Source organism: Nansenia antarctica (assembly GCF_963989245.1).
Source record: "Nansenia antarctica genome assembly, chromosome: 14".
NCBI lineage: Eukaryota > Metazoa > Chordata > Actinopteri > Argentiniformes > Microstomatidae > Nansenia > Nansenia antarctica.
The window spans coordinates 24483987-24510280 of record NC_137684.1 but is presented as its reverse complement, the minus strand read 5'-3'; the positions used below and the strand labels follow the sequence as shown (position 1 = coordinate 24510280).

The window sequence follows — 26294 nt, the reverse complement described above, 5'->3', positions numbered from 1 at the left end:
AACTGGCCAGGAAAGAGAGAGAAAACAGGTATGTGAGCTAGAGATGGGATGGAGGTGATGCTGTGAATGAGACAACCGACAGTTGGTAGCAAAGTAGAATGGACCTATCGCTAAGCCACGGCCCAAAATAGACATGTAAAAAACATGTCTATTACTTGCTGTGGTAAATCAGAAATCAGAAATTTGCCAACTCCCGCCATTGTAAATCATTCAGTTACGGTCGGTCAGTCAGTCACTGTCAGTGAAGCATTGTTTGTTTGTCTGAGTTTTCAAAGGGGACGTGGCTTAACGATAGGTCCATTTCAAACATAACAAAGGGATGGATATACAACACTATAGGAGCCTTTTTTGTAGACACATTTCTTTTGTAGAAACCCCACAAAAGAGCATATAGATGTCTAAATGTCACTGCTTCATGGAGGACACAGATCACAAATGATCAGATCACAGAAATCGGCACAGCGCAAGGGTTAAGTAAGGGTTGATCTATTCTTACTTGTTCTATGCGAGTAAATGGTCCCTTTTCTTTATACTAAGTAAATTGTTCCTTCTATGTATCAACAGTTCCTTATACTCAACAACCCTCCTCAGATCCCAACGTCAATCTGAGACAAGAGCAGAGCAACTCTCCCCTCGCTCCAACTCTCCCCTCTCAGGCTGCATGTGTTCTCTATCAATACTGCCGCACTACCGCACTCTCCCTCACTTCCACGTCCCACAGCTAAGCATTGGTGGTTCAGTGGTAGAATTCTCGCCTGCCACGCGGGAGGCCCGGGTTCGATTCCCGGCCAATGCATGCATACTCTTTTAAAGCCCCTCGGGTGCACAAGTAGCACATTCAGAAACTCAAACTCGTAGTAGCACAACTTACAAGGCCAGACATGCTGAGGTGGCAGGTTGTATCGACACAGGAAAAACATGTCTAGTCTACGGGGGCGGTGTACAACTACTAGGAGGGCTTCTGTTTAACTGTTACCGAAGAGTTCTATGGATGTAGTACTACTACAGAAAGTCGACTGAATGTAGAACACACAACTAAGGAGTAGGGACTAGAGTAGGGGTGGGCATCGACGATCGATAATTGATCGATAAGGATCTTGGTCGATCACAAAATAAAACATTTGGTCGATCACAAAAAAAAAAAAAAAAAATTTTTTTTTTTGTGATCGACCAAATGTTTTATTTTGTGATCGACCAAGATCCTTATCGATCAATTATCGATCATCGATGCCCACCCCTAGACTAGAGTACAGACTCTATAGAGTACTAGGTCATATCATCTAAAGTATACTCTATATATAGAGTACTTGGACAGCTGGAGGTGTACTGTGGTGCTCTTCAGACCATGGTGGGGTGTCACCGTGGCAACAGTGGAGCAGAACAGGCGTTTTTGTGATGGTGTCACCGTGGCAACAGTGGAGCAGAACAGCCGTTTTTGTGATGCCCTGACAGGACTGTCCTCACAGGGAAGGAAAGGCCAATTTATTGTTAATATTGCAGCCTATGTGACACCAATGCAGACATTGGTGTACGTACACACACACACACACACACACACACACACACACACACACACACACACACACACACACACACACACACACACACACACACACCAAGACAACCACTCCAAAGAGAGTGTTGCCAATGTTGACATTCAAGTGGATTTAAAAAGCATTTCAACTGGCTTATCAAAGATCATGCTAAATCTATAATCTCTCTGTGATAGAAATAGTAGCCTCTAAACACAGGTGAATCTCTCTTGGAATATAGTTTCACATACAGGGAAGAAACATTTGCCATTGAAAGTATTCTCAACAGATCATTTTGGCCCCACAGCACTTAATGGAGGTGAAAGATATAGAACCATAATTTGATAGAACAGGTTAAAGCAGTGTTTACCATAATCTATTTAGTACTTACCTAGTCGGGGTGAAGAAACAGATGTTGCTGAACCCAACAGATTCTTGTGATGCATTCAGCATATCTGCAATCAGACAGACAGACCGACAGTAATCAGACACAAACAGCAGACAGACAGACAGAGCCAAAAGACAGATGGAGCCAGTCAGACAGACTGGCCAGTGAGAGACAGACAGTAGTCAGGCAGGAGCCAGCCAGCCCTGGAACCAGCCAGCCCTGGAACCAGCCAGCCCTGGAGCAAGTCAGCCCACCAGCCAACCAGTCAGCCGGCCAGACAGGCTAAAGACAGGCAGACAGGAGCCAGCCAGCCAGCCAGTAGTCAGGCAGGAATCAGCCAGCCCACTAGCCCACCAGCCCGCCAGACAGACAGACAGACAGACAGCCAGCCAGCCCACCAGCCAGACAGCCAGGATTGCACGGTTCTGGTCATTTATGGTTGAAGAACACAGAACAAAAGTTTCAAAAAGTTTTTAATTGCCCACTCGATATTACAAACAACAGTTTAACAATCATTAAATACGTGGATAGGTAGATAGCACCTTTGTTAGTTAGTTGAAACCAGTGTGTTTGTGTATTTTAGACATTTATATATTATTTACCCACTAGGTATGCCAAACCTTTTGTTTGTTCGCTACGCTAGCTCTGTTTGTAGCTACGGTACGGTACTTGTAAAAGCTGTGTTGTAAGACTCATGTTCAGTGTGTAATACTGGAATACTGTAACATGTCAAGTGTAATAGATTACAAAAAAGTTAAATGTTTTTGTTCATGTTGTGTTGCTTACTTGCTTTGTTATAATTGGCTAAGGCCAAACACACTACCCTATGATGATTTTCAATGCATCTTATCTTTTTCTTCTCTTCCTCTTTTTTCTATTATCGCCTTCTCTCTTAGGTTCACTTCCCCGCTGACCCTCATCAAGGGCAGAAAAGCAGTCATCAACTACCTGGATCATTTTTTCACCAACTATGGAATTGGAGAAACATGCATAGTTACCAGCACTTCAGGTAATTATCTTTGTCATATATTACGGTAGCTATTTTATTTAATGAACATGGTATGGTAGTATTTAATGAACATGGAGTGCCAGTAACTGTGGGCAATATTTGTATGTACTACCTTCCTTCTATTGCAGCTTTGATGCATAAAAGACATCACCCCATGCCCCCCACCCCATCAGACCCCACAGCAGCTCAGAACATGACTCTCTGTTTGTAGCTGCAAGCGAAAGACACAGCAGATACTCTCGCACCCCAGCCACTTTAGTTTGTTTGCTGTGTATTTACTATGTTATTAGTCACTTATTACATTGTCCTTTGTGCCACACACATTTACAATTGTCTGTGTAGATTCATGTTTTGTGTCCATGCAATCTTTATTATTTCAATAATAACAGTGTCAGTTGACAACAAATTATTATCATTATTTTTCATTCAGTTGCTGCAGTCTCTTCAGTCGCGGCATTGCTCTGGAAAGGCAATACAGTGCAGTGTTAGAAAGCCAGAGAATTAAGCTGGCTAATTAGCCTAGGTAATAACGTGAGCATCATAAACAGCTCAATAGAACAGTGCTCATTTGAAATAGACCACACTCTAAATATTTTGTTGAATAAGAAGAACAGTTGGTCAATAGATATGGCATTTTGAACTGTGTCATAATGTATTAGCTATTGATAGTCAATTCACAGACCTTGCCTGGTTACCTGCGTATAGTCTGTTGTCTGTTCTCGGTTGTGCTCCCTCAGTTTGAACTGTACTTGTACTTGTTGCATGGCAAATACAACTTGAAACTGAACTATAAGGCTGGGCATTGACTGCTGAACACAATGATACTTTTTTGTATCATTAAAAGAATAACAGTAACTTACAACAACCATAATCAACCATCATCTTTTGAAAGCTTACAATCTGTCGTTTCAGAATATGTAAAAAGCTGAAAAATGACTTCGGCAACTGGTTGGTCAAAACACCAGCTGGTGTCACATATACTTAAAATACTTAAAATAATTGTGGCAAACATGGTTTTATTTCTTGATGACAGATTTTATTTCTCTCAGAATAAATTAACTTCAATAAAAGGCTGGATGTTTAAAAAAAAAATGTCAGTGTGACATTAAGCTAATTCACCAAAATGTGACATTGTTATAACCCTTTTTACTCATCTTTACCAGGGGTGCCAATAATTGTGGTGGGTACAGTACATTTTAAATCTGATCATAACCGTGCTCCACGGCGTTTCAATAATCGCCTACTTTCAAATTAGGAATTTGGGGAATTTATTTAAAAGCAAATAGATTTCTTCCATGTGTAAATAAGACTCCCGATGTGTCTGCATCAGTGTTATGGGAGACCCTGTAGGCATATATCAGAGGTGAAATCATTTCTTACAGTGGTTATGAGAGGAAAATTAAGAGGGAAATACTTACAGAATTAACAAAACGCATTGCACAGCTGGACACAATGTATGCCACCTCTCCTTCCATAAGTATAAGGATATAATATAACATATAATATGTATAAGGAGCGCCTCTCCTTACAGGCCGAGTTTTAGGTTTTAGCTACGGAGCACACAACGGAAATGCTATTGAAATCCAGATATATTTATTACGAGCATGGGGACCAGGCCAGTGGATTGCTAGCCTATCAACATCTCACCAAATTCCCCAAATTCGAACATCTTCGGGCTTAACAATTGATCCTAAGAAAATTAATGATGAGTTTAAAGATTTTTACATGTCACTGTATACTTCTGAAAACACTGCTGCTGCTTCACATTTAGATTTCATCTAGTTTCTTTAATTCACTTGATATCCCTACCGTTCACCCTGACTTTGTCAATGACTTGGAAAGAAACATCACTGTGTTGACTTCATATATTTACATCTCTGGGGATGTTCTTAAACGAGTGCATACCTCATGTGTGTCCGTCAGACCTGGGTTGATACAATGTATAGTTCTTCACTGCACTCATTGGACCAAAGCTAGGCTTTCCAAAATGTATGACAATATTGACCCTCTTGTAAAAAATGTCATCAAACACCTGCAAACCATGTGCATGTTTTAATTGTGTAAATCTCTGCGTAATTACTGGACTGTGATTTTCAATACTTTGTCGGAGGTAACAGGGGCATTTATCGAGCCTAATGCCATTACTCGACATTGACCCGACCCACCCTGGGCACGTACACTTTGTCAAGCTGCCCTCGAACAGGAGGTACAGGACCCCGGCCGCTAAGACAAACAGACTGAAGGACTGCTTCTACCACAGGGCCGTCAAGGCCCTGAACACAGAAAAGGCCTAAGTTCTGGGCCCAGGACAGTCCGGACGGATTGTATGGCAGCTAGTGCTGAGGCACAAACATGTACATTTTCAAGCCTGCAAACTGTGACACTTTAAAATAATGTGAAAAAATACTCTTGTGTAATATGACAACCCTAGTTGACTATCTGTGCAGTATAGTACAGTGGATTGTGTACATAGCCTTTATTGATGTAAACCAGCTCCTTACCTTCTTGTGATTTTATGCTTTTATGCTTTTTCTAAAATTTTTTTTTTTTTTTCCTTTCCTAACACCAGGGGAGCCACCCCTCCTAAATTTCGTTGTTTGGTACCTGTACTGTAGCAATGACAAATAAAGTCCATTCCATTCCATTCCATTCCATTCCATTACTGCTCTGTTCAGCATCCCTCAGTTGCCTTAGCCTAGGCCCCATCTGACAGCTTTCATAACATTATTGGCTAGACGTCTAATACTAATAAGATTGAAATCACCAACAGCCTACTCTCTTAAGATAAAAGACAGTTAGTTTTAACTTGAAAACATCTCATATACATTGAAAGGTTCATCCAAGACATTTGAAAAGATGTGGGGGGCCTTTCTTAGCCTATGCAGAGAAATGTACCATCCCAGTTATCCCTGAATAAGATGTTATCTTGTTTACATCCTTTTGTTTTGTATTTTATTCTGACCTGAAGGGTGAGGGTATTATGTTTACTGTAACATGTGAAATGACCAAGCTGACTGTTTGTGCTGTGTTTGCCGTGTATATTGTTGTTTTTCAGTGTTGTTGTTTTTCACTCATTCACAAGTGTTTTAACACTATTGTCATTTTGTGTATTTAAAAAAAAGTTTAAAAAAAAAACATAACCTTGCATGCATTGGTCGGGAATCAAACCCCGGTCTCCCGCGTGGATGGAGATCAAATCCCCCACTGCACCACCAGCGCTTGCTCACTGCAACTCTGTTCTACAGCTTATAAAGGAACTGCAGCCCAGCCTGGCAGAGGCCAATCAGAACGAAAGGGGGGGAAAAAAAGGAGGGGCATAACGGTTTGACATTCTTTGCCGGGGAGGATCAGCCCTTCCCCTGCTGCTCCCCTCAGGGCAGCCCTTCCCCCGCTCCTCACTCATTCTCTGACGGTCCTCTCAGTGACGCAGTACTATTCCCCCTCATTCAAATGAGCAGGTTACCTCATCTCTTCCTGTCTGAGCATTGGTGGTTCAGTGGTAGAATTCTCGCCTGCCACGCGGGAGGCCCGGGTTCGATTCCCGGCCAATGCATGATTACTTTTCACAGCCTCTTGTCTTTATGCTATTATCATATCAGTATCATTCAAACGTGGACATGGAACGCTGCAGAGCAATCAGTCTCTCGAGCTGATCCCTCAAACCCACTGCATATGTTCCTACACTATTCTTCCCCAGCAGTGTGTGGCTGAAAGTGTGTTCGCAGTCTAGTCCCTCCCTCCCTCCTCCTTTCCTTCTCTAACAATTATTTCAGTGATGTGGCGCTGTTTCCCTCGTTCGAAATGGGAGGCCCCCTCCCCCCATGATATCTAAGCATTTGTGGTTCAGTGGAAGAATTCTTGCCTGCCACACACATGATGCCGGTTGCAGGTTGTCCTAACAGCGATTTTGACCTTTTGGCATAAACACTGTTTGGCATAAACACTGTTTAGGGCCACAACCGCTAGAGGGGGAAGGGATCACAATTAAAACTTTTTTTTATTTTTTATCTCAGTGTGAAAACGATCCGTGACTTTCTGTGTTTCTACCTCCTCACACTTTGTACTGTGTTAAATTGACGTGTTAAGAACGCAGTGTGTAGCCATGGTAACACAGCAGCATTGTGGGTCACCTCGGGTCAACGTCTTGTTGTTAGGTAGCAATCAGTCTGCTGGTTAGTGCGACAATAAATCATCTCCATCGGCAAATTATTTTGAGTTAGAATAACATTACACAAATGGCTCCTAAAAGAACATTTAAGACTGGCACTCGATGGCAGAAGAAAAAAAACTAGAGATGGAAAGGGCCGGGTTCGATTCCTGGCCAAATGCATGAACCTTTTATAGGGTTGAGTACTTCCTTACATAAGAGCAGGAAATAAAATAAAATGCCACACCCAGAGTCATCAATCCCCCCCTCCCCCCCCCCGATACACTCAGTATCTCCCCTCCACCGTGGGATACTATGGATATGACAATGGAAAATGCATAATTATACTACGATGACAATGCCAATACTGGTTGTCTCCTGACATAGCTTATATATACTTCTGCACATTAGATACTGTACATAAACTACCTCATTGTACATAGCTCATAACTGTTTATTGCCCATAACTGTATATACCTCTAAACTATACTGATGTTTACAATACTACCTGCACATACTGTATATTACATATGTTATATATATATATATATATATATATATATATATATATATATATATATGTGTGGTGGCCTGGGAAAACCCGTCGGATGTCGCTGGCGTTCGTTCGTGGCAAAGAGCAAATATAGATGGAAATCGCGATTTTGGCGATTTTGATATTATGTGGTATTCTAGTACGGTACTTTGAACTCCATACTACATTATGGTGAATAAACATTTTAAGAAAACAAAAGAGAAAGTACTTATTTTGATGTTTTTGTGGCGGGTAGTTTGCTAGCGAAACAACATCACGTTGAACGTGTCTCATTCTCAGTTAAGCAACGCACGCACACATGAGCGAAAGGAGAGACGATTCTTCCACCTGTGTTATTGCCAGTTTACGGATGCTCACAATAAGCATAAAGTAATAAAATCTTAACTAGAAGACACACAAATGGATCTGTCCCTCGCATACCGACGAGGCGAGCAGACTAACACCGCATCACAAGCAGACAAACGAGACCGGCCGATCTGCATAGGCTCCTCCCCCGACCCGGAGGAGAAAGGGGAGGATTTCTCCCCTTTCACTTTTTTTGACATGCTACATTAAAATGCTCATAACTTTTTAAAATAAAGGGCTATCTCAGTCATTCAACCAGTTATGAATAGCTGAGAACTTCTAATTTATGGAAATATTAAAAAATGAAAATGTCAAAATGCCACCATGTGAAGGGTTTTCCCAGGCCACCACACATATGTTACCCATCACTACCTCTTGTTCTCTTTATATCATGCCCTTATATCACTATTTGCACTTCTGGTTGGATGTGTCACGGCCTCCTCCCTCCACTGCTGTCTGATTCTGTGTTGCAGGATGGCAGTGGGGAGAGGAGGCCTGATTGGCTGATGCAGCACTTGTGACTGTGCCTATTTAACCTGTGCTGGTTTCACCAGTATCTCTGTCTCTCTCCATACAGGAGCACATTTTGATCATTTGTTTGTGGCAACCTTTTTTCCTATGTTTACACTTTACAATATTCCACACACATACAGATCACTCACCCACACCCTACACCTTTGATGATACTGACTTTCACATCCATTTCTATTTTTTGCTTAGTTAACAATAAAATATTGATTATTTACTTTTATCCTTGACTTTTTTTGTCACTGACTCTGAGCCGGGTTAGTGACAAATGGGGGCTTGTCCGTCTGGTTTTGGTTTTTGTAGGACCTTTCGTTGTAGTTTTTTTTAGCACTCTTTGTTTCACTGTTTGATAGGCAGTTCGGTGATTTTGGATTTTGTTTAGTTCTTTGTTAAGCGGTAAAATCCCGGACGAGCCCCCATTTGTCACTAAACGGCTCAGAGAGAATGACAAAAAGGGAGACAAGTCAAGGGTAAAAGTAAATAATCATTATTTTAATCACAAGTGTTTTAACACTATTGTCATTTTGTGTATAAAAATGCAATAAACAAAAGTTTAAAAAATAAATAAAAGAAAACCTTGCATGCATTGGTCGCCATCCCCCACTGCACCACCAGCGCTTGCTCACTGCAGCTCTGTGCTGCAAAAGGAACCTTTTGTATTGTACTTTTGTATTGTACTCTGTGATGACAATAAAGTTGAATCTAATCTAATCAGAGCAATCCAAAATCTGCCTCGTAAACAACCTTACTCTCTGTATCTGGAAGCACTGTTGCCCTCACACTTCCACTTGTGAAATTGCATGCGAACCTGAAATCAATTTGGAATTTGCAATTTGGAACAAGTCAACCTGGTCATCAAATCCTAAGGGCGTGAGGGAGACTTGTAGTTCGAATCCCGTCTGTTACATCAGCTCTAAATCCTCCATAATTCCTCCGTAATGTTTCATGAACTTCTTTCACTCTGCATTAAACTGCTGCATTTGCGTTAAGTGTCGACATTTGAACACAAGGAACTAAATGGAACTTAGTTTTACACTAAAATAGTATCGGTCTACAGACCTCCTCTGCCCGCAAGAGCTGAGTTTCAAAAACTGTCTGATCGACCACTTGCTAAAATTCTTTGTCTGCGTCTCCTTTTCCCAGCACCTCCCTGTCTGTTTTATTTCACCCCTTCGGACGTCTCCTTTGAAGTCACAGGGGTCAAATTCCACCACATCTAAGCATTGGTGGTTCAGTGGTAGAATTCTCGCCTGCCACGCGGGAGGCCCGGGTTCGATTCCCGGCCAATGCATGAACACTTTTATAGGGTTGAGTACTTCCATAAATAAGAGCAGGATATAAAAGAAAATGCCACACCCAGAAAGTAAGTAATTAGCCTCATGAACCACCTTACTCTGCATATGGAAGCACTACAGGGCTCATACTTCCCAGGGCTGTACTTTAAGGCTTGTCGTCTTGTCTGGGACAAGTACATTTTATGTACCCTGATCTGTCTGTCTGTTCAACTCCACCCATACTGGAATGTGAACCCCAGTGAGCGTCAGAACCATTTAATTTAAAAGACTGTGCATGCATTGGCCGGGAATCGAACCCGGGCCTCCCGCGTGGCAGGCGAGAATTCTACCACTGAACCACCAATGCTTAACTGTCAGGTTTCTGGAGCTGTTTGGGTTTGGATGGGAAGTGGGAACACGACGTTGTCTGACTAAAGCCAAGGTGTATGATCCACCATTTCCTAAATAACTGCGTCTTCTGTTACCTTCTGTTTCTTTTTAACCCCCTGTGATGTGCTCCCACTTCCCATCCAGACCCAAACAGCTCCAGAAGCCTGACATCTAAGCATTGGTGGTTCAGTGGTAGAATTCTCGCCTGCCACGCGGGAGGCCCGGGTTCGATTCCCGGCCAATGCATGAACGCTTTTATAGGGTTGAGTACTTCCATACATAAGAGCAGGATATAAAGGAAAATGCCACACCCAGAAAATAAGTATCACCTTACTCTCTGCATCTGGAAGCACTCCTGCACTCATACTTCCCAGGTCTGTACATTAAGGCTTGTCATCTTGTCTGGGACAAGTACATTTTATGTACCCTGATGAATGAATGAATGAATGACTGGTCTTTATTCATTCATTTATTTAATGATCTGTCTGTCTGTTCAACTCCACCCATACTGGAATGTGAACCCCAGTGAGCGTCAGAACAAAAAGGTTGCACTTATGAAGCAGCTAAGCATTGGTGGTTCAGCGGTTGAATTCTCACCTGCCACACGGTTCGAATCCCGGCCAATGCATGCACAAGCTTTTAAATTAAACTCTTAACAGATAATAGAAGTTAAAAGTTGTCTGACTTGCAGTTATTACATAGACCTCTATCCCATTCTGCCTGGGGCACTCCTGTCGATCTGGGAAGGTAGGATAAGCAATGTAGTAAAAGCTCCATCTAGCCCTCTGAAAGGCTGGGTGGAAATCTTGCCATATTGCTTATATGACCAACTGGGTTCAAACCTGGGTCTCCTGCAAGGCTCAAGACTATGCTAGCTCACTGAGCTAAAGCCAAGGGATTGGCTTAGGGAGCTAATGCAAGTCCTCATGTCGCAGGTAAGGTTACTTCACGCAGCATGGTTCACGGAACCACCTTTGTTAAACTTCACCCACCTTTGACCTCCGCCTTACAGAGACCCATCTGAGTCACGGCACCAATGTGACTGACTGGGTTTGATCCCGAGTCTCCTGCTCACCATAAGACTGTGTTAGCCCACTGAGCTTAAGTCCAACAATTAGCTGAAGTCCAACAACTAGCTAAAGTCGGACAATTAGCTCAGGGCGTAAATACAAGTCTTCAGGTTTCAAGCTAGGTTTACCCATCCTCTCAGAGTAGTGCTGCAGGACATAAGATGTTATCCAGATGTTCATCTGCAAACAGTTTGCACTTGTGAAAGTGTCTGATCCACTACCGCCTATAACCCTGCAACTTCTGTTACCCTGTCTGTTTCTTTTAACCCCTCGTGATGTGCTCCCACTTCCCATTCAGACGCAAACAGCTCCAGAAGCCTGACAGTTAAGCATTGGTGGTTCAGTGGTAGAATTCTCGCCTGCCACGCGGGAGGCCCGGGTTCGATTCCCGGCCAATGCATACATACTATTTTAAAGCCCCTTCGGTGCACAGTAGCACATTCAGAAACTCAAACTTGTAGCACAACTTACAAGGCCAGACATGCTGAGGTAGCAGGTTGTATCGACACAGCACAGTCTTTTAAATTAAATGGTTAACAGTTTATAGAAGTTAAACGTTGTCTGACTAGCAGTCATTACATGATCTCCACAATAATACCAAAGGCCATATCAAATTACTGAGACACACCTGAATATTACTCAAACGGAACAAAAATAATGTCTACGCTCTCTCATCATCAGACACCTGTGGAATTTCTCACGGTCATGCTAAGCACACAACTAACAGCTAGCTATCCTTATTGGTTAGTTTACCAACAAGGATAGAATGGAACCTGACTTTTGTGGTGTGTGTTGGAGGAGCTTTAGAAACATTCCAGAGAGCCATCAGCCTGCTGCATTTCAAATTAACTTCTAACCTCTAGGGCAGGGGTGCCCAATACGTCGATCGCAAAGGTAGTATGGGTAGATCGCATGGCATTGAACAAAAAATAAATAAAATTTAAAAAAATAAAATAAAAACGAAAACGAAAACGAAAAAATAAGTTCGCCTATCATCCATCCTCACTATGGCTTTTGCCACTTGATTGACGTACAGGTAAGCCAGTCTGAGATCTGATCTTTTCACCTACACCTAACACACGGTTCACCACGCATGCGCAGTCAACAGCACCAACTACAAAATACAAAATACCGGCGAGACTAATTACCTAGTTAGCCTTCCAATTTCTACTATTTACTATATAATACTAAATAAAGGCTATACAAATGAGTGGGGAAGCTGGACCAAGTAAGAAACCAATAACGTATAACTTCCATCCAGAATGGGAGGAGGACTTTTTTACACGATGTGATATTGGAAATGCGTCTGTCTGATCAGCAAATCTACGATGGCTATTTCGAAGAAGGGAAATGTGGCAAAAGAGCGAAAACGTACGGCTGCAACGATAGCTTCTTATCGCGTCAGTCACGTTCTTGTTAAACACAAGAAGTCATTCAAAGACGGCGAAATTGTGAAAAAAGTTTCTCGAGGCTGCAGATTGCCTTTTCGATGACAGATCCACAGTGGCTGATGACACCTTGCAACCAGCTCCTACAGCCCTGACTATTAGAAACTAGCTGCCTCCTCCCAGTGCCAGGTCTCCCACTAAGGTAGAGAAATGCATTTATTTCCTCCTTTCAAACTAGGGAACTACCTGTTTTGTATCTGGTTTACTTTTCTGTTTGTTGGATCAGTAGTTGGCTATGGTACTGCAGACTGGCTGTCAGTGTGTGAGTGAGAGAAAGTGAGTGTGTGTGTGTGTGTGTGTGTGTGTGTGTGTGTGTGTGTGTGTGTGTGTGTGTGTGTAAGAGAGTGAGAGAGAGAGAGAGAGAGAGAGAGAGAGAGAGAGAGAGAGAGAGAGAGAGAGAGAGAGAGAGAGAGAGAGAGAGAGAGAGAGAGAGGGAGAGAGAGGGAGGGTTTGTGCTATGGCTCCCTATGCAGACTGGCAAATGTGTGTGTGTGTGTGTGTGTGTGTGTGTGTGTGTGTGTGTGTGTGTGTGTGTGTTTGTAGTACGTGCATGTACGTTTGCGATGTTGAAACTAGACTGGTAGATCTTGGCAGACTGGCTACTTGAAAAGTAGATCTTGGTTCCAAAAAGTGTGAGCACCCCTGCTCTAGGGTACTCCTGCAGATCTGAGAAGGTAGGATAAGCAATGTAGTAACAGCTCCATCTAGCCCTCTGAAAGGCTGGGTGGAAATCTTGCCATATTGCTTATATGACCAACTGGGTTCAAACCTGGGTCTCCTGCAAGGCTCAAGACTATGCTAGCTCACTGAGCTAAAGCCAAGGGATTGGCTTAGGGAGCTAATGCAAGTCCTCAGGACGCAGGTGAGGCTACTTCACGCAGCATGGTTCACGGAACCACCTTTGTAACACTTCACCCACCTTTGACCTCCGCCTTACAGAGACCCACCTGAGTCACGGCACCAATGTGACTGACTGGGTTTGATCCCGAGTCTCCTGCTCACCATAAGACTGTGTTAGCCCACTGAGCTTAAGTCCAACAATTAGCTGAAGTCCAACAACTAGCTAAAGTCGGACAATTAGCTCAGGGCGTAAATACAAGTCTTCAGGTTTCAAGCTAGGTTTACCCATCCTCTCAAAGAGTAGTGCTGCAGGACATAGGGGCCTGCGACCAGATATTCATCTGCAAACAGCTTGCACTTGTGAAAGTGTCTGATCCACTACCGCCTATAACCCTGCATCTTCTGTTACCCTGTCTGTTTCTTTTAACCCCTCGTGATGTGCTCCCACTTCCCATCCAGACCCAAACAGCTCCAGAAGCCTGACAGTTAAGCATTGGTGGTTCAGTGGTAGAATTCTCGCCTGCCACGCGGGAGGCCCGGGTTCGATTCCCGGCCAATGCATACATACTATTTTAAAGCCCCTTCGGTGCACAGTAGCACATTCAGAAACTCAAACTTGTAGCACAACTTACAAGACCAGACATGCTGAGGTAGCAGGTTGTATCGACACAGCACAGTCTTTTAAATTAAATGGTTAACAGTTTATAGAAGTTAAACGTTGTCTGACTAGCAGTCATTACATGATCTCCACAATAATGCCAAAGGCCATATCAAATTACTGAGACACACCTGAATATTACTCAAACGGAACAAAAATAATGTCTACGCTCTCTCATCATCAGACACCTGTGGAATTTCTCAAGGTCATGCTAAGCACACAACTAACAGCTAGCTATCCTTATTGGTTAGTTTACCAACAAGGATAGAATGGAACCTGACTTTTGTGGTGTGTGTTGGAGGAGCTTTAGAAACATTCCAGAGAGCCATCAGCCTGCTGCATTTCAAATTAACTTCTAACCTCTAGGGCAGGGGTGCCCAATACGTCGATCGCAAAGGTAGTATGGGTAGATCGCATGGCATTGAACAAAAAATAAATAAAATTTAAAAAAATAAAATAAAAACGAAAACGAAAACGAAAAAATAAGTTCGCCTATCATCCATCCTCACTATGGCTTTTGCCACTTGATTGACGTACAGGTAAGCCAGTCTGAGATCTGATCTTTTCACCTACACCTAACACACGGTTCACCACGCATGCGCAGTCAACAGCACCAACTACAAAATACAAAATACCGGCGAGACTAATTACCTAGTTAGCCTTCCAATTTCTACTATTTACTATATAATACTAAATAAAGGCTATACAAATGAGTGGGGAAGCTGGACCAAGTAAGAAACCAATAACGTATAACTTCCATCCAGAATGGGAGGAGGACTTTTTTACACGATGTGATATTGGAAATGCGTCTGTCTGATCAGCAAATCTACGATGGCTATTTCGAAGAAGGGAAATGTGGCAAAAGAGCGAAAACGTACGGCTGCAACGATAGCTTCTTATCGCGTCAGTCACGTTCTTGTTAAACACAAGAAGTCATTCAAAGACGGCGAAATTGTGAAAAAAGTTTCTCGAGGCTGCAGATTGCCTTTTCGATGACAGATCCACAGTGGCTGATGACACCTTGCAACCAGCTCCTACAGCCCTGACTATTAGAAACTAGCTGCCTCCTCCCAGTGCCAGGTCTCCCACTAAGGTAGAGAAATTCATTTATTTCCTCCTTTCAAACTAGGGAACTACCTGTTTTGTATCTGGTTTACTTTTCTGTTTGTTGGATCAGTAGTTGGCTATGGTACTGCAGACTGGCTGTCAGTGTGTGAGTGAGAGAAAGTGAGTGTGTGTGTGTGTGTGTGTGTGTGTGTGTGTGTGTGTGTGTGTAAGAGAGTGAGAGAGAGAGAGAGAGAGAGAGAGAGAGAGAGAGAGAGAGAGAGAGAGAGAGAGAGAGAGAGAGAGAGGGAGAGAGAGGGAGGGTTTGTGCTATGGCTCCCTATGCAGACTGGCAAATGTGTGTGTGTGTGTGTGTGTGTGTGTGTGTGTGTGTGTGTGTGTTTGTAGTACGTGCATGTACGTTTGCGATGTTGAAACTAGACTGGTAGATCTTGGCAGACTGGCTACTTGAAAAGTAGATCTTGGTTCCAAAAAGTGTGAGCACCCCTGCTCTAGGGTACTCCTGCAGATCTGAGAAGGTAGGATAAGCAATGTAGTAACAGCTCCATCTAGCCCTCTGAAAGGCTGGGTGGAAATCTTGCCATATTGCTTATATGACCAACTGGGTTCAAACCTGGGTCTCCTGCAAGGCTCAAGACTATGCTAGCTCACTGAGCTAAAGCCAAGGGATTGGCTTAGGGAGCTAATGCAAGTCCTCAGGACGCAGGTGAGGCTACTTCACGCAGCATGGTTCACGGAACCACCTTTGTAACACTTCACCCACCTTTGACCTCCGCCTTACAGAGACCCACCTGAGTCACGGCACCAATGTGACTGACTGGGTTTGATCCCGAGTCTCCTGCTCACCATAAGACTGTGTTAGCCCACTGAGCTTAAGTCCAACAATTAGCTGAAGTCCAACAACTAGCTAAAGTCGGACAATTAGCTCAGGGCGTAAATACAAGTCTTCAGGTTTCAAGCTAGGTTTACCCATCCTCTCAAAGAGTAGTGCTGCAGGACATAGGGGCCTGCGACCAGATATTCATCTGCAAACAGCTTGCACTTGTGAAAGTGTCTGATCCACTACCGCCTATAACCCTGCATCTTCTGTTACCCTGTCTGTTTCTTTTAACCCCTCGTGATGTGCTCCCACTTCCCATCCAGACCCAAACAGCTCCAGAAGCCTGACAGTTAAGCATTGGTGGTTCAGTGGTAGAATTCTCGCCTGCCACGCGGGAGGCCCGGGTTCGATTCCCGGCCAATGCATACATACTATTTTAAAGCCCCTTCGGTGCACAGTAGCACATTCAGAAACTCAAACTTGTAGCACAACTTACAAGACCAGACATGCTGAGGTAGCAGGTTGTATCGACACAGCACAGTCTTTTAAATTAAATGGTTAACAGTTTATAGAAGTTAAACGTTGTCTGACTAGCAGTCATTACATGATCTCCACAATAATGCCAAAGGCCATATCAAATTACTGAGACACACCTGAATATTACTCAAACGGAACAAAAATAATGTCTACGCTCTCTCATCATCAGACACCTGTGGAATTTCTCAAGGTCATGCTAAGCACACAACTAACAGCTAGCTATCCTTATTGGTTAGTTTACCAACAAGGATAGAATGGAACCTGACTTTTGTGGTGTGTGTTGGAGGAGCTTTAGAAACATTCCAGAGAGCCATCAGCCTGCTGCATTTCAAATTAACTTCTAACCTCTAGGGTACTCCTGTTGATCTGAGAAGATAGGATAAGCAATGTAGTAACAGCTCCATCTTGCCCTCTGAAAGGCTGGGTGGACATTTTGCTATATTGCTTATATGACCAACGGGTTCAAACCTGGGTCTCCTGCAAGGCTCAAGACTATGCTAGCTCACTGAGCTAAAGCCAAGGGATTGGCTTAGGGAGCTAATGCAAGTCCTCAGGACGCAGGTGAGGCTACTTCACGAAGCATGGTTCACGGAACCACCTTTGTAACACTTCACCCACCTTTGACCTTCGCCTTACAGAGACCCATCTGAGTCACGGCACCAATGTGACTGACTGGGTTTGATCCCGAGTCTCCTGCTGCTCACCATAAGACTGTGTTAGTCCACTGAGCTTAAGTCCAACAATTAGCTGAAGTCCAACAACTAGCTAAAGTCGGACAATTAGCTCAGGGCGTAAATACAAGTCTTCAGGTTTCAAGCTAGGTTTACCCATCCTCTCAGAGTAGTGCTGCAGGACATAGGGGCCTGCGACCAGATGTTCATCTGCAAACAGCTTGCACTTGTGAAAGTGTCTGATCCACTACCGCCTATAACCCTGCAACTTCTGTTACCCTGTCTTTTTCTTTTAACCCCTCGTGATGTGCTCCCACTTCCCATCCAGACCCAAACAGCTCCAGAAGCCTGACAGTTAAGCATTGGTGGTTCAGTGGTAGAAATCTCGCCTGCCACGCGGGAGGCCTGGGTTCGATTCCCGGCCAATGCATACACGCTATTTTAAAGCCCCTGCGGTGCACAGTAGCACATTCAGAAACTCAAACTTGTAGCACAACTTACAAGGCCAGACATGCTGAGGTAGCAGGTTGTAACGACACAGCACAGTCTTTTAAATTAAATGGATAACAGTTTATAGAAGTTAAACGTTGTCTGACTAGCAGTCATTACATGATCTCCACAATAATACCAAAGGCCATATCAAATTACTGAGACACACCTGAATATTACTCAAACGGAACAAAAATAATGTCTACGCTCTCTCATCATCAGACACCTGTGGAATTTCTCAAGGTCATGCTAAGCACACAACTAACAGCTAGCTATCCTTATTGGTTAGTTTACCAACAAGGATAGAATGGAACCTGACTTTTGTGGTGTGTGTTGGAGGAGCTTTAGAAACATTCCAGAGAGCCATCAGCCTGCTGCATTTCAAATTAACTTCTAACCTCTAGGGTACTCCTGCAGATCTGAGAAGATAGGATAAGCAATGTAGTAACAGCTCCATCTAGCCCTCTGAAAGGCTGGGTGGAAATCTTGCCATATTGCTTATATGACCAACTGGGTTCAAACCTGGGTCTCCTGCAAGGCTCAAGACTATGCTAGCTCACTGAGCTAAAGCCAAGGGATTGGCTTAGGGAGCTAATGCAAGTCCTCAGGACGCAGGTGAGGCTACTTCACGCAGCATGGTTCACGGAACCACCTTTGTTACACTTCACCCACCTTTGACCTCCGCCTTACAGAGACCCATCTGAGTCACGGCACCAATGTGACTGACTGGGTTTGATCCAGAGTCTCCTGCTCACCATCAGACTGTGTTAGCCCACTGAGCTTAAGTCCAACAATTAGCTGAAGTCCAGCAACTAGGGGTGTAACGGATCACGGATAATCCGTGATCCGTTCGGATCGCCCTCCACGGTTCGGAACGCATGTGTACCGCGGATCAATAGCAAAATCGTTTCTTTTTTTTTTTTTTTTTTTTCTAACACCAGGGGAGCCACCCCTCCTAAATTTCGTTGTTTGGTACCTGTACTGTAGCAATGACAATAAAGACCATTCATTCATTCAAATGTAACCGGTAGAAAAACAATCATGTGCGCTTTATTCTCACTCTCTGCATGTGTACTGAGTTGACAACAACATTCATTCACTCATCTCTGTCCCAATTATATCACGTCATATCACCCGCTAAGCAGCCTGGGTGATTGTGTAAACACACAAAAAAAGTACTCTGTTACTTTGCAGCAGTGATGTTATATATATGTTGTTATATATATATATGTTGTTATATATATATGTTATATATATGTGATATATATATCAGTTTTGACATCTTGAATGTTGTTTTTTTGTTTCACACATTAAAAGTGGTGTTTTTACAGAATTCAAGGAAAATGTTGTTTTTATTAAAAAATATATGTTTTGTGTTGATCCGAAAAATGATCCGATCCGTGACTCAAAATCCGTGACACGATCCGATCCGTGAGTTAGGTGATCCGTTACACCCCTACCAGCAACTAGCTAAAGTCGGACAATTAGCTCAGGGCGTAAATACAAGTCTTCAGGTTTCAAGCTAGGTTTACCTATCCTCTCAGAGTAGTGCTACAGGACATAAGATGTTATCCAGATGTTCATCTGCAAACAGTTTGCACTTGTGAAAGTGTCTGATCCACTACTGCCTATAACCCTGCAACTTCTGTTACCCTGTCTGTTTTTTTAAACTTCTATAAACTGTTAACCATTTAATTTAAAAGACTGTGCATGCATTGGCCGGGAATCGAACCCGGGCCTCCCGCGTGGCAGGCGAGAATTCTACCACTGAACCACCAATGCTTAACTGTAAGGCTTCTGGAGCTGTTTGGGTCTGGAAGGTCGTGGGAGCACGACGTTCCAGATCTGGAAAGATAGGATAAGCAATGTAGTAACAGCTCCATCTAGCCCTCTGAAAGGCTGGGTGGAAATGTTGCTAAATTGCTTATATGACCAACTGGGTTCAAACCTGGGTCTCCTGCAAGGCTCAAGACTATGCTAGCTCACTGAGCTAAAGCCAAGGGATTGGCTTAGGGAGCTAATGCAAGTCCTCATGTCGCAGGTAAGGTTACTTCACGCAGCATGGTTCACGGAACCACCTTTGTAACACTTCACCCACCTTTGACCTCCGCCTTACAGAGACCCATCTGAGTCACGGCACCAATGTGACTGACTGGGTTTGATCCCGAGTCTCCTGCTCACCATAAGACTGTGTTAGTCCACTGAGCTGAAGTCCAACAACTAGCTAAAGTCGGACAATTAGCTCAGGGTGTAAATACAAGTCTTCAGGTTTCAAGCTAGGTTTACCCATCCTCTCAAAGAGTAGTGCTGCAGGACATAGGGGCCTGTGACCAGATGTTCATCTGCAAACAGCTTGCACTTGTGAAAGTGTCTGATCCACTACCGCCTATAACCCTGCAACTTCTGTTACCGTCTTTTTCTTTTAACCCCTCGTGATGTGCTCCCACTTCCCATCCAGACGCAAACAGCTCCAGAAGCCTGACAGTTAAGCATTGGTGGTTCAGTGGTAGAATTCTCGCCTGCCACGCGGGAGGCCCGGGTTCGATTCCCGGCCAATGCATACATACTGTTTTAAAGCCCCTGCGGTGCACAGTAGCACATTCAGAAACTCAAACTTGTAGCACAACTTACAAGGCCAGACATGCTGAGGTAGCAGGTTGTATCGACACAGCACAGTCTTTTAAATTAAATGGTTAACAGTTTATAGAAGTTAAACGTTGTCTGACTAGCAGTCATTACATGATCTCCACAATAATACCAAAGGCCATATCAAATGACTGAGACACACCTGAATATTACTCAAACGGAACAAAAATAATGTCTACGCTCTCTCATCATCAGACACCTGTGGAATTTCTCAAGGTCATGCTAAGCACACAACTAACAGCTAGCTATCCTTATTGGTTAGTTTACCAACACGGATAGAATGGAACCTGACTTTTGTGGTGTGTGTTGGAGGAGCTTTAGAAACATTCCAGAGAGCCATCAGCCTGCTGCATTTCAAATTAACTTCTAACCTCTAGGGTACTCCTGCAGATCTGAGAAGATAGGATAAGCAATGTAGTAACAGCTCCATCTAGCCCTCTGAAAGGCTGGGTGGAAATCTTGCCATATTGCTTATATGACCAACTGGGTTCAAACCTGGGTCTCCTGCAAGGCTCAAGACTATGCTAGCTCACTGAGCTAAAGCCAAGGGTTTGGCTTAGGGAGCTAATGCAAGTCCTCAGGTCGCAGGTGAGGCTACTTCACACAGCATGGTTCACAGAACCACCTTTGTTACACTTCACCCACCTTTGACCTCTGCCTTACAGAGACCCATCTGAGTCACGGCACCAATGTGACTGACTGGGTTTGATCCCGAGTCTCCTGCTCACCATAAGACTGTGTTAGCCCACTGAGCTTAAGTCCAACAACTAGCTTAAGTCCAACAACTAGCTCAGGGTGTAAATACAAGTCTTCAGGTTTCAAGCTAGGTTTACCCATCCTCTCAGAGTAGTGCTGCAGGACATAGGGGCCTGCGACCAGATGTTCATCTGCAAACAGCTTGCACTTGTGAAAGTTTCTGATCCACTACCGCCTATAACCCTGCAACTTCTGTTACCCTGTCTTTTTCTTTTAACCCCTCGTGATGTGCTCCCACTTCCCATCCAGACCCAAACAGCTCCAGAAGCCTGACAGTTAAGCATTGGTGGTTCAGTGGTAGAATTCTCGCCTGCCACGCGGGAGGCCCGGGTTCGATTCCCGGCCAATGCATACATACTATTTTAAAGCCCCTTCGGTGCACAGTAGCACATTCAGAAACTCAAACTTGTAGCACAACTTACAAGGCCAGACATGCTGAGGTGGCAGGTTGTATCGACACAGCACAGTCTTTTAAATTAAATGGTTAACAGTTTATAGAAGTTAAACGTTGTCTGACAAGCAGTCATTACATGATTTCCACAATAATACCAGGGTAGGGTACTCCTGTAGATCTGAGAAGGTAGGATAAGCAATGTAGTAAAAGCTCCATCTAGCCCTCTGAAAGGCTGGGTGGAAATCTTGCCATATTGCTTATATGACCAACTGGGTTTAAACCTGGGTCTCCTGCAAGGCTCAAGACTATGCTAGCTCACTGAGCTAAAGCCAAGGGATTGGCTTAGGGAGCTAATGCAAGTCCTCAGGACGCAGGCCAGTCGAGTATTCCCGTAACGGAGATTTGACCTTTTATTGACCCTTTCTTGCTGTCTTTTCAGCCGTGGGTTCGAATCCACCTGAGGACATTACTGTCAAAAATATTTTCTTTTTTAAAGTCTTAATCAATTAAATGTTTAATGTAACACAACATGTTTTGATGATTTATAATTCATTTCATTAAAGAAAACAGGACATCTTATGCTATTTATTGGTTTAACATTGCAATGTATTCTGCCCCTTTCCAGTTTCTATCCCGGGTTCGATTCCCGGCCAATGCATGAACGCTTTTATAGGGTTGAGTACTTCCATACATAAGAGCAGGATATAAAAGAAAATGCCACACCCAGAAAATAAGTACCACCTTACTCTCTGCATCTGGAAGCACTCCTGCACTCATACTTCCCAGGGCTGTACATTAAGGCTTGTCATCTTGTCTGGGACAAGTACATTTTATGTACCCTGATCTGTCTGTCTGTTCAACTCCACCCATACTGGAATGTGAACCCCAGTGAGCGTCAGAACAAAAAGGTTACACTTATGAAGCAGCTAAGCATTGGTGGTTCAGCGGTTGAATTCTCACCTGCCACACGGTTCGAATCCCGGCCAATGCATGCACAAGCTTTTAAATTAAACTCTTAACAGATAATAGAAGTTAAAAGTTGTCTGACTTGCAGTTTTTACATAGACCTCTAGCCCATTCTGCCTGGGGCACTCCTGTAGATCTGGGAAGGTAGGATAAGCAATGTAGTAACAGCTCCATCTAGCCCTCTGAAAGGCTGGGTGGAAATCTTGCCATATTGCTTATATGACCAACTGGGTTCAAACCTGGGTCTCCTGCAAGACTCAAGACTATGCTAGCTCACTGAGCTAAAGCCAAGGGATTGGCTTAGGGAGCTAATGCAAGTCCTCATGTCGCAGGTAAGGTTACTTCACGCAGCATGGTTCACGGAACCACCTTTGTAACACTTCACCCACCTTTGACCTCCGCCTTAGAGAGACCCACCTGAGTCACGGCACCAATGTGACTGACTGGGTTTGATCCCGAGTCTCCTGCTCACCATAAGACTGTGTTAGCCCACTGAGCTTAAGTCCAACAATTAGCTGAAGTCTAACAGTTAGCTCAGGGTGTAAATACAAGTCTTCAGGTTTCAAGCTAGGTTTACCCATCCTCTCAGAGTACAGTAGTGCTGCAGGACATAGGGGCCTGCGACCAATTGTTCATCTACAAACAGCTTGCACTTGTAAAGGCGTCTGATCCACCATTTCCTAAATCACTACATCTTCTGTTACCGTCTGTTTCTTTTTAAACCCCTGTGATGTGTTCCCACTTCCCATCCAGACCCAAACAGCTCCAGAAGCCTGACATCTAAGCATTGGTGGTTCAGTGGTAGAATTCTCGCCTGCCACGCGGGAGGCCCGGGTTCGATTCCCGGCCAATGCATGAACGCTTTTATAGGGTTGAGTACTTCCATACATAAGAGCAGGATATAAAAGAAAATAAGTACCACCTTACTCTCTGCATCTGGAAGCACTCCTGCACTCATACTTCCCAGGGCTGTGCATTAAGGCTTGTCATCTTGTCTGGGACAAGTACATTTTATGTACCCTGATCTGTCTGTCTGTTCAACTCCACCCATACTGGAATGTGAACCCCAGTGAGCGTCAGAACAAAAAGGTTACACTTATGAAGCAGCTAAGCATTGGTGGTTCAGCGGTTGAATTCTCACCTGCCACACGGTTCGAATCCCGGCCAATGCATGCACAAGCTTTTAAATTAAACTCTTAACAGATAATAGAAGTTAAAAGTTGTCTGACTTGCAGTTTTTACATAGACCTCTAGCCCATTCTGCCTGGGGCACTCCTGTAGATCTGGGAAGGTAGGATAAGCAATGTAGTAACAGCTCCATCTAGCCCTCTGAAAGGCTGGGTGGAAATCTTGCCATATTGCTTATATGACCAACTGGGTTCAAACCTGGGTCTCCTGCAAGGCTCAAGACTATGCTAGCTTACTGAGCTAAAGCCAAGGGATTGGCTTAGGGAGCTAATGCAAGTCCTCAGGACGCAGGTGAGGCTACTTCACGCAGCATGGTTCACGGAACCACCTTTGTTACACTTCACCCACCTTTGACCTCCGCCTTACAGAGACCCATCTGTGTCACGGCACCAATGTGACTGACTGGGTTTGATCCCGAGTCTCCTGCTCACCATAAGACTGTGTTAGCCCACTGAGCTTAAGTCCAACAACCGGCTAAAGTCTAACAACTAGCTCAGGGTGTAAATACAAGTCTTCAGGTTTCAAGCTAGGTTTACCTATCCTCTCAGAGTACAGTAGTGCTGCAGGACATAGGGGCCTGCGACCAGATGTTCATCTGCAAACAGCTTGCACTTGTGAAAGTGTCTGATCCACTACTGCCCATAAACCTAAATCTTCTGTTATCGTCTGTGTCTTTTTAAACCCCTGTGATGTGTTCCCACTTCCCATCCAGACCCAAACGGCTCCAGAAGCCTGACATCTAAGCATTGGTGGTTCAGTGGTAGAATTCTCGCCTGCCACGCGGGAGGCCCGGGTTCGATTCCCGGCCAATGCATGATTACTTTTCACAGCCTCTTGCTATTATGATATCAGTATCATTCAAACGTTGACATGGAACACTGCAAAGCAATCTAGTCTATCAAGTAATCAAGTCTACCGAGCTGATCCCTCAAACCCACTGCATATATGTTCCTACACCATTCTTCCCCAGCAGTGTATGGCTGAAAGTGTGTTAGAAGTCTAGTCCCTCCCTCCCTCTTTCTTTCCTTCTCTAACAATTCTTTCAGTGATGTGGCGCTGTTTCCCTCGGTCAAAATGGGAGGCCGCCTCCCCCCGTGATATCTAAGCATTTGTGGTTCAGTGGAAGAATTCTTGCCTGCCACACACAGGCCGGTTGCAGATTGATGGGATAATGCTTTTTTTAAATGCTTTTCATTTACCAAATGTGTATCAATGGGACAACGAGTCAATTCAAAGTACTAACCAAAGCAGACTCAATGACTTCAATGAAAAACACAGTATCAGAAAGGAGAAAACTGGATGTTAAAAAAACTCATACAATTAAAACAACCTGATCCTAAATTATACGGTACGTAAAGCTAAGCTTCCATGTGTCCTGGGACATAAAACACACTGACATAATAATATATATATATATATATATATATATATATATATATATATATATATTCTTTTTTTAATTACCAAGGCCAGGATATATGCGCTGTAACTGACCAAAGTGGTCATAAGCACAAGACCTAATCAAGAGAAATTCACAGCCCTAGTAATAACCCAAAGATCTTAAACCTAAGGGGTAGGCTGTAAATAACAAAATGTCCCTTCCTGCCAAGTTAAATTATTCTTCTCACCTTGCAATAACCACCCTGATACACAAGCAGATCTCTGTTATCCACCTGTCATCAAAGTCATTCGGGAGAAAAACACTAAATACATTTCTTAATCTTAATTGTTCACTCACCATTGGTGTCCCCCTCTGTCTTTGGCGGGCTGTCTTCTCTGGGTGGAGTTTCGCTGCTTGGTGCTTCCTCTTCCTCTTCATCATCCTCAGGAGTCACCAGCTTCATCAGGCTGTGGTTGCAGGCACTGGCTGCTTCTTTGGTGCCTGAACATGATCAGTGAAGGATGGATAAAAAAAAATATATAGAATACACAGGACTATGGCGCCATCTGGTGGCAACAATAATACACAGGACTATGGCGCCATCTGGTGGCAACAATAATACACAGGACTATGGCGCCATCTGGTGGCAACAATAATACACAGGACTATGGCGCCATCTGGTGGCAACAATAATACACAGGACTATGGCGCCATCTGGTGGCAACAATTCACACAAATACACAATACATAAGAGCCTTGTTCCATAGTTAGGAATGTTAAATGCTTACATTAGTGATCAAGCCCAGGCATTACCTTTGCTCTCTACATACAAAAGACTTAAAATGTCGATTCAATAAGACAACACACAAGAATTACCAAGATTATTTGTAATAAATGCCTGAAAAGTTACGGTTCCATTCCACATTATCTCATAAAGCAATCAAGGCAAAAAAAGCCTAGCGATATGAAGGAGGATACTCTTTTTGCGGTCGTCGTAGGACAGGCAGGGCAGGACAGCAGTGAGGATGCCAGAGGAGTAGGGAAGGACCACCCGTCCTGCCAGCTGGATGAACTCCCTCATCCAAGTCATGGCTGTCAGCTGGATCAAGTCGTTGGCTGGGAGGGGACAACAGAGAGAGAGAGATTACTGTTGTGAGGTTGGGTGAATAGTATAGTATGGTACGCATGGATATTTAAGT

The 26294-nt window shown here is 43.8% G+C and overlaps 1 protein-coding gene across 1 annotated transcript in view; it reads right to left on the bottom strand.

Moving 5' to 3' along the window:
* vac14 (vac14 homolog) overlaps window positions 1-26294 on the bottom strand; it is a gene marked incomplete at its 3' end in the record, with an annotated part of 36741 nt that overhangs the window by 4422 nt on the left and 6025 nt on the right. The window contains exons 8-11 of the mRNA XM_080545376.1: window positions 26074-26211; window positions 25453-25596; window positions 1924-1987; window positions 1-2 (exon numbers count right to left, since the gene is read on the bottom strand). The exon at window positions 1-2 is cut by the window's left edge and continues 143 nt beyond it. Of these exons, the coding sequence (XP_080401502.1) occupies window positions 1-2; window positions 1924-1987; window positions 25453-25596; window positions 26074-26211 (348 nt within the window). The remainder of the gene's footprint in view (window positions 3-1923; window positions 1988-25452; window positions 25597-26073; window positions 26212-26294) is intronic.